Below are 11,375 nucleotides of genomic sequence, written 5' to 3'. Positions count from 1 at the left end.
ATTGAACGTCTTCAGCAACATCCCTCGGTCCTCTGCCTTCGTGGTCCCTGGAATTCCACACGGGCGTCACTCCCGCCCCCTGGCACCAGAGTCAGGGGCGCTGGGGGGTCCGGAGGGTGGTTTCATTGGGAATGGGGAGCCCTTTCCCCCCAGGAGGGGGGTCCTGTGAAAGATTGGGCTGATTTTGGTAGAAAAATTGGAAAAAGGGGTGGATCCCACTCTGGGGTGGGGCAGGAGGTCTTCCAGGAGTTGGGATTGCAGCGGCCGGAATTATGGCAGCATTGAGGCCATTTGGGGCCTGCTTTCAGGGATACGTGGGGGCCACAGGTCACATTTTGTGCGCAAAGCCCAGAATTCAATTCTTAATCCATGTGTATTTCAGAATCACGGAATGATTTGGGTTGGAAGGAACTTTAAAGCCTATCCTGTTGCAACTCAACCCTGCAATCCGACCCATTAATCCACATTTATTTTAGTAACATGGGAGTCCCCAAGGGCCCTCCCCCAACCCAACGGGATCCCAGGATTAATCAGGAGATCAGCTGCAATAAATGGGAAAAACAGCAGCAGGCAATGAGGACATGATGCCTCAATATCAATCTTTGACATCTTGAGATCAATATTGACACCAGTATTTGACATCTTGACATCAATCTTCTATAACTAGATATCGATCTTTGATATATTGATATAATCTTCGATATCTTGTTACCAAACTTAAAAAGTATTTATATCAATCTCTGATATCTTGATATCAGTCTTGATAGAAACCTTGATCTTGTTATCTTTAATGTTGATCTTGATACAAACCTTGATATCGATCTCTCTATTGGTATCTCAGTATCAATGTCTCGATACACATCGTGTGATCTGGATATCAAGGTATTGACCCTGATATCTTGGTATCAGTCTTGATGTCTTTGATGTTGATCTTGATATAAACCTCGATATCAATCTCACTATCGATGTCTCAATATCAATGTCTTGATCTTGATCACATGATCTGGATATCAAGACATCGACCTTTATATCTTTATTGGTATATTATCTCACTTTCTCCCTTGATATCTATTTTGACAGATTGAGATTTATCTCGGTATCTTCACATCTACTTTGGTATCTTTACTTAGAGATTTATCTTTGTATCTTGATGGTTTTGTATTTTTCTATCTTGATATTCCTCAATACCTTTCTGTCCAGCTCAGTTATCTTTATTTCTTTAGATCTTGATATCTTTCTTGATGTCTTGACCTTGAGCTCCACTTTGAGCAGGGCACTCACTGTTCCCCCACCCCCACGGGGGAACTCACCATCCAGCCTGAGGTATTTGAAGCCGCGGTAAGCGAAATAGTCCTCCATGATGGTCATCAGGGAGGTCATCTGGCAGAAGAGCAGCACCTTGTGGTTGGTGGCCCGGAGCTTGGGCAGGATCCGGTCCAGGAGCTCAAACTTCCCGGAGGCACGGTATAAATCCAGCCTGGGATGGATAAAAACAGGAACGATCAGAGGAAAGCCGGGATTTGAGGCCGAAAATGTGGTGTCTCCCCCTTGCTGGGATCATCTGGCTTCCCCAGGGTGGGGGTAGTTCATCCTCCACCCCTAGAAACCGCTTGAGTTTGTAAATTCACAAATTTCTCCACTGGTAATCCCAAAATTCCTGACTCACCCCTGCACGATCCCGCCTGTGAACCCCAAGTGCTCCGAGAAGGATTCCTGAAATTGGGAGGAGAAATAGTGTCAGAAAGCAGCAGAAATCAATCAAAAAAGATCTAGAGCTGCCCTAAAGAGCCAAGCCCTGCTCCCCCCGCCAATTCCCTCAGAAGCTAGTGAGGGAATGGATCGGTTGGGTGGAAAACAGAGCGATGGAAGGTGGGTGGGCCTGATGCCCTGATTTGGTTCATCCTCATTGGGTTTAGCTCTGATTTGGTTTATCCCTCTTTGGGTTTATCCCTGGTTTTGGTGGGTTTTTTGGTTCATCCCTGGCTTTCCTGGCTCTAACTCTATTGGCTTTATGCCCCTTTGGGTTCACCCCCCTGGATTTATCCCCATTTCCACATGTTGGCCCCACCTCGATGTGCTGGAACATGTAGGGGTGGTTGCAGATCTTGCGCAGCTGCATGATCGTGTTCATCAGCGTCTTCGTGCCACCTTTCCCCTGCCAGGAACCATCCGGGAGGTTAAAAGCCCAGATTAATGCTGGGTTCCATCTTTATCTGCCAGTGCAGCGTCCCCGGGAATGTTTGGGAACGTCGACTGGGAGTTCACAGCCCCAGAAAGGGGGCTCTGAAACATTAAAATAAATTCAAGGTTTTAAGAAACCTCCAAGTCCCCTTGAGGCAAGGCTGCTCCTACTTGGCTGTTTTGGGGGAATGGAGCTGAAAAATGGAATTTCCCACCTCCAGCTTTTAGCTGGGACCAAAGCGTCTCTTTCTGATTATTTTGTGGCTTTATTCTCCTCGCAGACCTGCTGATGGCTACGAGAAGCCTCCACGGATCACCCAAACACATTGGGGGCCCAAGCTCAGCCCAGCCCATAATGGAAATAAACCCGCCTCCACTCAGCATTCCCAGCACCGATTCCCCAAATCCAGACCTTCTTGTCCTTCTCGGAGCCGTCAGTGAGGAGGACACCCTTGGCCTGCATGTGCCGGTACAGGACCCGCTGCAGCGCCGACATATCGCACTTGATCACGTACTCGACCTGCCAAAAGCCAATGGGGACTCACGCCCAGCCCCTCGGAACCCCAGACAAGGGGTCCTTCTGCTCTGGGAAGCCCCCAATTCCCAGAGGGATCACAACCCAGCCACCTGCTCAACCCAACCCATCAATGACTGCGGAGCGAGATGGAACTCTGCCTGCACATTCCGGGATGGGGGACAGCAGCATGGAGACCCCTCAGGTGTAGTCCAGGATGGACCCCAAAACCCCACTCCGAGAACTCCAAGTCCCCAGTTCCCAGAGGGATCAACCCCACCACCTGTTCAACCCAACCCAGCAATGACTCCGGAGTGGGATGAAGCTCCAAGTGCACATCCCAGGACAGATAAGGGCAGGATGAACTCCCCAGTCATATCCTGGGATGGGGAAGGCGAGCGGACCCCCGGTATCACCTTTTCTGGTAGCTGAGCTTCCACCTCCTTCTTGAGGCGCCGGAGCAGGAAGGGCCGGAGCACCTTGTGCAGGCGGCGGATAATGAGGATCGTCTCCTCCTCATTCAGGTCCACCTGGCCAGGGAAGGGAATTGTCACCAGAAAATGGAAATTGTCACCAGAAATGGAACTGGATGGAAGCCCAACATCCCGAAACACCAGGTCCCTCTGCTCCAAGAACCCCCCGATGCCCAATTCCTAGCAGGATCAATCCATCTGCCTGCTTGACCCAACAGCAAGTCTGGAGCGGGATGAAGCTCTGTGAGTGTATCCTGGGATGAGGAGGGCAGGAAATTGTCAGCAAGGAAGGGAATTGTGACCCAGAGAAGGGAACAGAGCCCTCAATGGCAACACTGAGCCACATCCCACAGCTCTAGGGACGCTTCCAACCCCTCTGGAGCCATGAATGATGACACCACATCCCACCACATCCAGAGCCACTTCAAATTTCTCTAGATCCATTAAAGGCACTGATCCACATCCCAGAGCTCCAGGGACGCTTCCAGCTCCTCCCTACCCATTGACATTGACTCCAAGCCCGTCCCCACTGCCGGCAGCCCCCACCCGCTCCCGCATTTCCCCTTTCCCACACCTTCTCCCCGGTCATGGCGAAGGGCGCATTGAACCACTGCTCGAAGGTGCTGCAGCTCTTGAAGATGGTCGGGAGCAGGAAGTTGAGGAGGGCCCAGAGCTCCGGGAGCTTGTTCTGGAGCGGAGTCCCGGTGAGGAGCAGCCGCCGCGGGGCCACATAGTGGGTGTTGAGCACCTGCGTCAGTTTGCAGTGGTGGTTCTTCATCCGGTGCCCCTCGTCCACGATCATGTACTTCCAGCGGATCTGTGGGAGTGGGAAGGGCAGGGATGGTGGCAACTGGGGGGGTAGGGATGTGCCCAGAGTAGCCCGTGATGGCTTGGTGATGCCGGAGGAGCTCAAAAAGGCTCTGAGAGGGGAATATACCGGGAGGGTCCCCCCACATCGGGATGGGAATCCAGGTGATTCACACCAGGATGGGAATCCGGGGGATCCCTGCCAGGATGGTGGATCCCAGCTCTACTGAGGAAGAGGCCCTAATCCCTCAATCCCAGAATTTGGGATCTGGGGCATTATCTGAATGTTGTTCCATCAGCAATCCAATTAATATTAATTATTCAGGGAATTTTTCATGAAGCGAGAACCACATATCCACTGGATCATGGGAAACATTGCCAAAAACTGGGAGCAGGAATTCCACCTCAGCTTTGGCCACCAAGGGGGATCCAATTAATATTAATTATTCAGGGAATTTTTCATGAAGCGAGAACCACATATCCACTGGATCATGGGAAACATTGCCAAAAACTGGGAGCAGGAATTCCACCTCAGCTTTGGCCACCGAGGGGCAGTAGCTCCTGTGGGAGCTCCAGGGAATAAAATACCAGGATTTGGGGATAAAAAAGACAGGGATTTTCCTGTTTGCATCATCCCTGAGCCTGGTGAGATTGGGAAAATCTCAGAGTCCAGTGCTTCCTGGCCTCACCTTGGCCAGGATGTGCTTATCCTTGATGATGTACTCGTATGTTGTAAGCAAGACGTTGAATTTTCCGCTCCGGAGCTGCGGGACAAAGGCGCGTCGTGCCGCCGGAGAGCCCTGGAGGGAGAATTCCAACCGGTAATGTCAGGCCAGAAGGGAATTCCCAGGAGAGGGCTGTTATCCACAGGGAACAGCAAAGTGAGGAGGTTTGGGGGGTTCCTGCTTGCTGAGGAACAACTGAAAATGGGATTTCATAGATTTGGAGCTGGGATGCAGCGTGGCTTCCTCGGGATAGCAGTAACAGAGCAGGAAGAGGAAAAGGGAAGCTGGAATCCAAGGAACGTGGCGCTTACCTTGTAGGAGACCTTGACCACGGAAGGAGCCCATTTGTCGAACTCGTAGGCCCAGTTGGACAAAGTCCTGGGGGGAAAGACACAGAAAGGGTGGGAATCTGGGAATGTGGGGCTGGAGCGGCGGCTGGGTGAGGTTTTTCAGGTGCTCCAGCACTCACGAGAGCGGGACGATGATGAGGAACGGGCCATTGATCCGCTTATGCTCCATGAGGTATGTGATGAGGGCGATGGTCTGGATGGTTTTCCCCAATCCCATCTCGTCTGCCAGGATCCCGTTGAGGTTGTTGTTGTACAGGGACACGAGCCATTCCAGGCCTTTGATCTGCAGGAACGTGGATGGGGGTTGGAACGGGGGTGGGAGAGTGGCCGGCCTCACCCCCCCCGCCCCCGCCCCGCTCCCAGCCTGGGTGCACACAAATGAGCTGGTAACGAGGCTGGGGTAATTATTCAGAGCCAGTTGTAGGAATTGGGATATTCCATGGATTCACACGGAACATGATGGGTTTGGCTTTCAGCAGGGAGCAAGTCCAACTCGTTATCTTGCTCCGGCTCCATCTCGTTATCCCACTCTGGCTCATTATCCCACACCATTCCATTTATTATCCCACACCACCTCAGACTCATTATCCCTTTCCAGCTCGTTATTCCTTCCCAGCTCTGACTCCTCATCCTGCACCAGCTCCAGTTCCTTATCCTGCTACAGCTGTTATCCCACCACAGGTGTTCATTGGATCCAGCTGCTTATCCCATCCCTGGACCACCACAGTCTCTGCTACCTCCCTTGGCACCCCCGTATCCCCGACATTCCCAGACCTGGTACTGCTTGAGGACGCCGTTGACCATCAGGGCCGATTGCTTGTCCACGCGCTCGGTCACGGCGTGAGCCACGGCGTAGTAGGACTGGAGCCCCCGCGCCAGTGCCTGTGACACCCCGTACTCATCATCTACGTCCTGCTTGGCGTTCCTGCCCGGAAAACCGGGATAACGCGTCACGGCGCACCAGGGAATGGGGTCAGAGTAGGGTGGGAGGGAGTATGGGGAGATAAACAGGGGGAGAGGAGGAAACTTGGAGGAAAAACAGGAATAATGGAAGAGACCGTGATCTCGGGAGGGAAAAACGTGGATGAGAGTGGGGGATCCCTATTCCTCGTGGGCAGAAAAGGGAAAATAAAGGAGGAAAAGGGGAGACGATTTGCATTCTTGGGGTGAAAAAAGGGATGTTTGAAGGATGATGCTGTTGGGGGAATTCCTGGGAAGTGCCATCAATCCTGTGCAGGGTTGTTTTCCCACCAAATTTCCAGATAAAATGCCATGTCAGGGCTTGTTTTGGGAAGATTTGGAAAAAAATGGGCTTAGGGGAATGCTGCTCGTGGAACCCCGCCCCTGGGGCGGGGAAGTGATTGGGAATGGGAAGCTGGAGCAGGAAAATGAGCTCACTCAATGATGTGTCGGGCGTCCACTTCTGAGACATCGTCGCTGTCCGGATCCGGAATCTTCTTCTTCTCCTCCACGGGCAGCGCCGGCTGTGCCGGCTGCGGCTGCTCCTCTTCCTCCTCCTGCGGGATTCCCAGGAATTCCAGGGAAAACCGCCTCGGAACACCCTGGGAAGCACCTGCCCCCTCCCACCTGAAGCTCACAGAGACGGGAGACTCTCACAGGATCCCGCCGTTCCCTTTGGAACGGCCAAGGTGCCACGTCAGGAATATTTCAGATGAAAACTGGGATCTCCCAAAGGGAATTTCCAAGTGTTCCTGGCTGCCCAGTGCTCGTTCAACACAGAGATTCCATTTTATCCCACTATTTTCTTCAATTTTCATCTCAGTTCATCCCATTTTTTAATACTCCTTTTTCCCATTTTTTTATCCCATTTGAATTAATTTTATCCTACTTTATCCTATTGTTTTGTCCCATTTTACGCTATAGCTTTATTCCACATTATCCTACTATTTTGTCTCATTTTAATCCACGTTATCCTCCTGTTTCATTCCATTTTATCCCATTTTTTTTGAGCTGCCAAACAGGCATTGCCAAGGTCAGCTCTTTGTTGTTCTTCCCAGAACGCTCCCAGCGGGAATGCGGTGGGACCCCCCTCACCTCCTCCTCCTCCTCGGAGCCGCTCTCCTCGCTGTCAGAGCGTGGAGCCACCTCGTACCTGCAGGGAAAAAATGGGGAACAGGGAATTCCAAAAGAAATTTGGCTCTGGCACTCCCAGCTCCCTGTTCCCTTCCAGCTCTTACATCCCCAGCCTCCGATTTCCTCCCAGGTCTAGCACTCCTAGCTCCCTATTCCCATTCCCAGTCCTCCACTGCCATTCTTGACTCCAGCATGCCCAGTTTCCCATTCACATTCCCAGCCCCGGCATTCTCAGCACCCCATTCCCTCCCAGCTCTGGTATTCCCACTTGCAGCATTCCCAGCCCCCCATTCCCGGCGTACCCAGGATTCATTTCCAGCCAGGCCTCAAGCTGCCCAGCCTTGGGCGCATCGGTGCCGGTGAGGATCTTCCCACTCTCCACATGGATCACCTTTACTGGGAGGTCGCTCATCTGGCTCGTCTCATCCAGCGGCTGCAGGAGAGGCCAGTGGATCGGGATTGGGAATTCTTGGCCTCAACCCCCCCGAACCCGCTGGGAAAAGCGGGGGTAAAGGGAGGATCCGGACGGACAGGGTAGGACACGGCCCGCACTCCCTGCCTACAGTGGGCTGGAGCGGGATGGTCCCTGTGGCCCCTTCCCGGCCATCCCAGGATCCGTGGGATGAGCCCGGACTCACCTCCCCATCAGGGCCGATGGCCGGAGCCTGTCCCTCGGTGTTCTCTGCCTTCTGTGGGAGAAATGGGGCAGGAGGAGAAGGAAAAGGAAGAAGAGGAAGGAGAGGAGGAGGAGGAAGGAGAAGAAAAAAAAGAGGAGGAAGAGGAAGAAGAAAAGGAGAGGAAGGAGAGGAAGGATGGGAAGGAAAAAAAGGAGAGAAGGAAAGAGAAGAGAGTCAAGAGAAGAAGGAGAGAAACAAAGGAAAGAGAAAAGAAGAGGAGGAGGAGAGCAAGAAGAGAAAGAGAAAGGATGGAGAAGAGAAAGAAGAGGAGGAAGAAAGAGAAGAAGGAAAGAAAGAGAAGGAAGAAAGAGAAGAGGAAAAAGGGAAGGAGAGGAAGGAAAGAAAGGAGGAGGTGGAAGGAGAAGGAGGAGACAGGAGTCAACCTGGGCAGTACAGCCCTGGTGCTCCCTCTGTGAGCCATTCCCGGTGCCATTCCTGGAGTTTCAGCTTTCTCCCACCTTCTTCTTCTTCTTCTTTTTCTTCTCCTTGGCCACCTGGGCTGCCTTGTGCTGCCGCACGAGCTCTGTTAGGTTGGCCACGTACTCGTCTGTCTGCTGCAGCAGGTAGGCCAGGCGCTTGTCCTTCTTCTGGTCGATGAGCTTCCGGTAGCCCTCCTCATCCTCCGCCTGCCCAGGGGTGAACAACACACTTGAGATCACTTGGGAGCAGCTGGAAACACCCTGACCTCACCCCACACGCCCCCTGGTGCCCCTACTCGCCCTCAGCGAGGACAAAGATCCTGCCACATCCACCCCGATCCCGCCCCTCCCATCTCTTGGCCGCCTTTTTCCCGGTATTGCGCGTCCGGCTCACCATGAGCCGGCGCATCCGTTCCTTCTCGATGCGCTCGTTCTCCTTCTTCTGCTCGCGCTCGGTGTTGGCGTGGTACGTGGCCACTGCCTTGGTCAGCTTCTGGATCTTCCCGCTCACGCTCCGGTGGTATTCCTTGAAGTCCTTGGCATGCTGCAGGATGCTGTTGAGGTATTCCTGTGGGAACAGGACACAGGCATCAGATTGCAGGGCTTCGTGTGCGGAGATTGCACAGGAAGCTGGAGAACGGCAGAGTCGGGAGGGATTGGTGGTCATTGGAAGAGAGTAACAGGAATCAGAGGGTCCCAATGGTCTGTAGAGGGTCCCAGTGGCCATCACCAAACTCTTGGCCACCATCATCCAGAGTCAGCCTTCCCCAATCCCCCAAACCCGGTGATTCCCTTAAAACCTCCACCCCTGCCACCTCCCTGTCCCAATTCCCGGGAACCCCCCGACCTGATGCTTCTGCCGGCGCTTCCGCTCCTGCTCGATCTTCTGCTGCTTCTCCAGCTTCTCTGTGATCCGGGCCTCGCGTAACGACTGCCGCTTGCTGCGCTTGTAGGCCTTGGCGTTGAGCGCTGTCTCCAGCGCCGTGTCCCGCCGCATGCACACCACCACCTCCTGCCGCAGCTGCAATCCCGGGAAAACCACACGGGATCAGTCCCCGGGGCAACCCTGCAGCCTCCCTGCTCCCAAATCCCAGTGATCCCGGTTCCCACCTGGCGCTGGAAGTTGAGCAGCCGCAGAGCCTTGAGCTCGATGGTTGCTTTGGTCCGCAAGTCCCCAGCCAGGGAGCCGGGAAGGTTCTCCAGCTCTTGGATGCGGTGGGCGATGCGGGCTTGGAGCCTGCGGAGGAGGGGGAGGGATTTCGGGATGAGTTCAGCTCCACTCCTGTCCTAGTTCCCGTCAGGAAGAGCATGGGAGCAGGGCGAGGGCATTGGGAAGTCGCTGCTGGAATCGTGGGATGGGTTTTGGGAACCCCCATGGGAACAAGGACACAGCAGGGCTGGAGCGTGGCCAGGGAAAGGCAACGGAGCTGGGAAGGGTCAGGAAAAATCACCAAGGAAAATGTTCTCCCACTCATTCCTCTGGATCTTGGGAAGAGGAAAAATGGGATGAAGGCCGTTGGGGATGGGAGAAACCTTGGGACTCTCCAAGGAAAACGCACTCATCCCTCTGGACCTGTGGACACCAGGAAGAGGGAAAACAGGATGGGGGCAGCTGGGGCTGGGAGAAGCCTCGGGAATTCCAAGGAAAATGTCCTCTTGCTCATCCAGAAGGGTCTCAAGAAGAAGGAACATGGCATGGGGGCATCTGGGAGGAACACTGGGAATTCCCAGGAGATCCAGGCGGGGCCATACCTGTACTCACGCTCCTGCAGGATCTCAACGGGGTCGAGGCCGCGGGGTTTCTGGATGGGGGTGATCCGGTTCTGTTTGGGATGGATCGGGAGCGCAGGCGGCGCCGGCTGCCCCGGAGAGGGTGGGGGGGGCCCAGGGGATGCTGGGGGCACGGCCGGGGGCCGACAGCGGCCCTGCAGGAACAGGTAGCCTGGGAATACCGGCCCGGGGACAGGCGCAGCAGCTTCCCAGGGGATGTGGATCTCGAGTCCCACAAAAAAATCTAATCAGTTGGTCACAAATGTAGTTAAGTTCCCCAAAAACGTGAATATCTGGCTTGGAATGAGCTTGTGGACTAATTGCAGAGATTTAATGGGAAATTCATCCCAATTCCCCCCAAAACTCCAATTATTTACCTGGAAATTAGCCCTAAATCCCCCAAAAGGTCCAATTATTTGGCTAGAAATCAGCCCCAAATCCCCCAAAACTCATGCTGTTTACCTGAAAATTAACCACAGTTCCTTAAAAAACCCCAAATATCTGTCTCAGAATGAGCACACGGATCCCTGGGAAGCTCCAGTGTGGAACTTAAACCAGCCATTCACAGAACTCCAGCCCCAGTTTCAGGGTTTTAACCAGGGACTTCCTTCCATTCCCACACCCCAGAGCATCCCTTGCTGACAGATCTGGGATGAATTCCCAGAATTTTTGGGATCCCGGTCTTACCTTCTGGCCAGGGCTTGGGTGGCCCCCCAGGGGGCTGTCCTGGCATGCCGGGGGGAACTCCTGAGGGTCCGGGTGGGGGCATGTTGGGCCCCCCTATTCCTAGAATTTCCCAAAAATTGGGCAGAAAAGGGAAAAAAGAGAGGCAAATCCCATGAGGATGCTGACTCCTGGGGGAGATTCCCAGCAGGAAGGTTGGTCTGCTCTGGCCAAAGATGAGGACCTGCAGGTACAGCCCCCTTTCCCCTGAACTGCCAGAGTCCGGACGGATCCCAAATCCCAGCCTCCGGAATGCCCGCAGACACGGACGGGAGAAGAGCAAGAAACCCATACTGGGGGATACTGGGTCAACCTGGGACCTAACGCTTCCCGTGGATTATCCAGGATGGAACGGGATGAGGTCCCTTCCCACGGATCCCTTGGGACAGAAAGGGACGAGCTCTCCATGAATATCCCAGGACAAGCTCCCCCGGATCTCCCAGGATAATGCGAGATGAAACGGGACGAGCTCCCCACAGATCCCTGGGACGGAACGGGACGAGATCCCCACAGATCCCTAGGACGGAACGGGACGAGCGCCCCTCGGATCCCTTGGGACGGAACGGGACGAGCGCCCCTCGGATCCCTTGGGACGGAACGGGACGAGCTCCCCACAGATCCCTGGGACGGAACGGGATGAGC

The 11,375-nt window shown here is 54.1% G+C and overlaps 1 protein-coding gene across 1 annotated transcript in view; it reads right to left on the bottom strand.

Moving 5' to 3' along the window:
• The window catches only part of LOC103612981 (transcription activator BRG1), a 22,391-nt gene that overhangs the window by 7,142 nt on the left and 3,874 nt on the right, over nt 1–11,375 (bottom strand). The window contains exons 5-26 of the mRNA XM_017729462.1: nt 11,293–11,354; nt 10,698–10,790; nt 9,993–10,165; nt 9,351–9,477; nt 9,088–9,261; nt 8,635–8,808; nt 8,280–8,447; nt 7,783–7,833; nt 7,447–7,577; nt 7,106–7,163; nt 6,449–6,567; nt 5,825–5,975; nt 5,170–5,333; nt 5,012–5,078; nt 4,665–4,775; nt 3,743–3,985; nt 3,112–3,225; nt 2,594–2,701; nt 2,069–2,155; nt 1,667–1,713; nt 1,311–1,477; nt 4–47 (exon numbers count right to left, since the gene is read on the bottom strand). Of these exons, the coding sequence (XP_017584951.1) occupies nt 4–47; nt 1,311–1,477; nt 1,667–1,713; nt 2,069–2,155; nt 2,594–2,701; nt 3,112–3,225; nt 3,743–3,985; nt 4,665–4,775; nt 5,012–5,078; nt 5,170–5,333; nt 5,825–5,975; nt 6,449–6,567; nt 7,106–7,163; nt 7,447–7,577; nt 7,783–7,833; nt 8,280–8,447; nt 8,635–8,808; nt 9,088–9,261; nt 9,351–9,477; nt 9,993–10,165; nt 10,698–10,790; nt 11,293–11,354 (2,633 nt within the window). The remainder of the gene's footprint in view (nt 1–3; nt 48–1,310; nt 1,478–1,666; nt 1,714–2,068; nt 2,156–2,593; nt 2,702–3,111; nt 3,226–3,742; nt 3,986–4,664; nt 4,776–5,011; nt 5,079–5,169; nt 5,334–5,824; nt 5,976–6,448; nt 6,568–7,105; nt 7,164–7,446; nt 7,578–7,782; nt 7,834–8,279; nt 8,448–8,634; nt 8,809–9,087; nt 9,262–9,350; nt 9,478–9,992; nt 10,166–10,697; nt 10,791–11,292; nt 11,355–11,375) is intronic.

The sequence above is a fragment of the Corvus brachyrhynchos genome, unplaced genomic scaffold (assembly GCF_000691975.1).
Source record: "Corvus brachyrhynchos isolate BGI_N302 unplaced genomic scaffold, ASM69197v1 scaffold721, whole genome shotgun sequence".
In the NCBI taxonomy this organism is placed as follows: domain Eukaryota; kingdom Metazoa; phylum Chordata; class Aves; order Passeriformes; family Corvidae; genus Corvus; species Corvus brachyrhynchos.
Note: the sequence above shows the minus strand (reverse complement) of the source record. Positions and strands in the feature narration are given on the sequence as shown.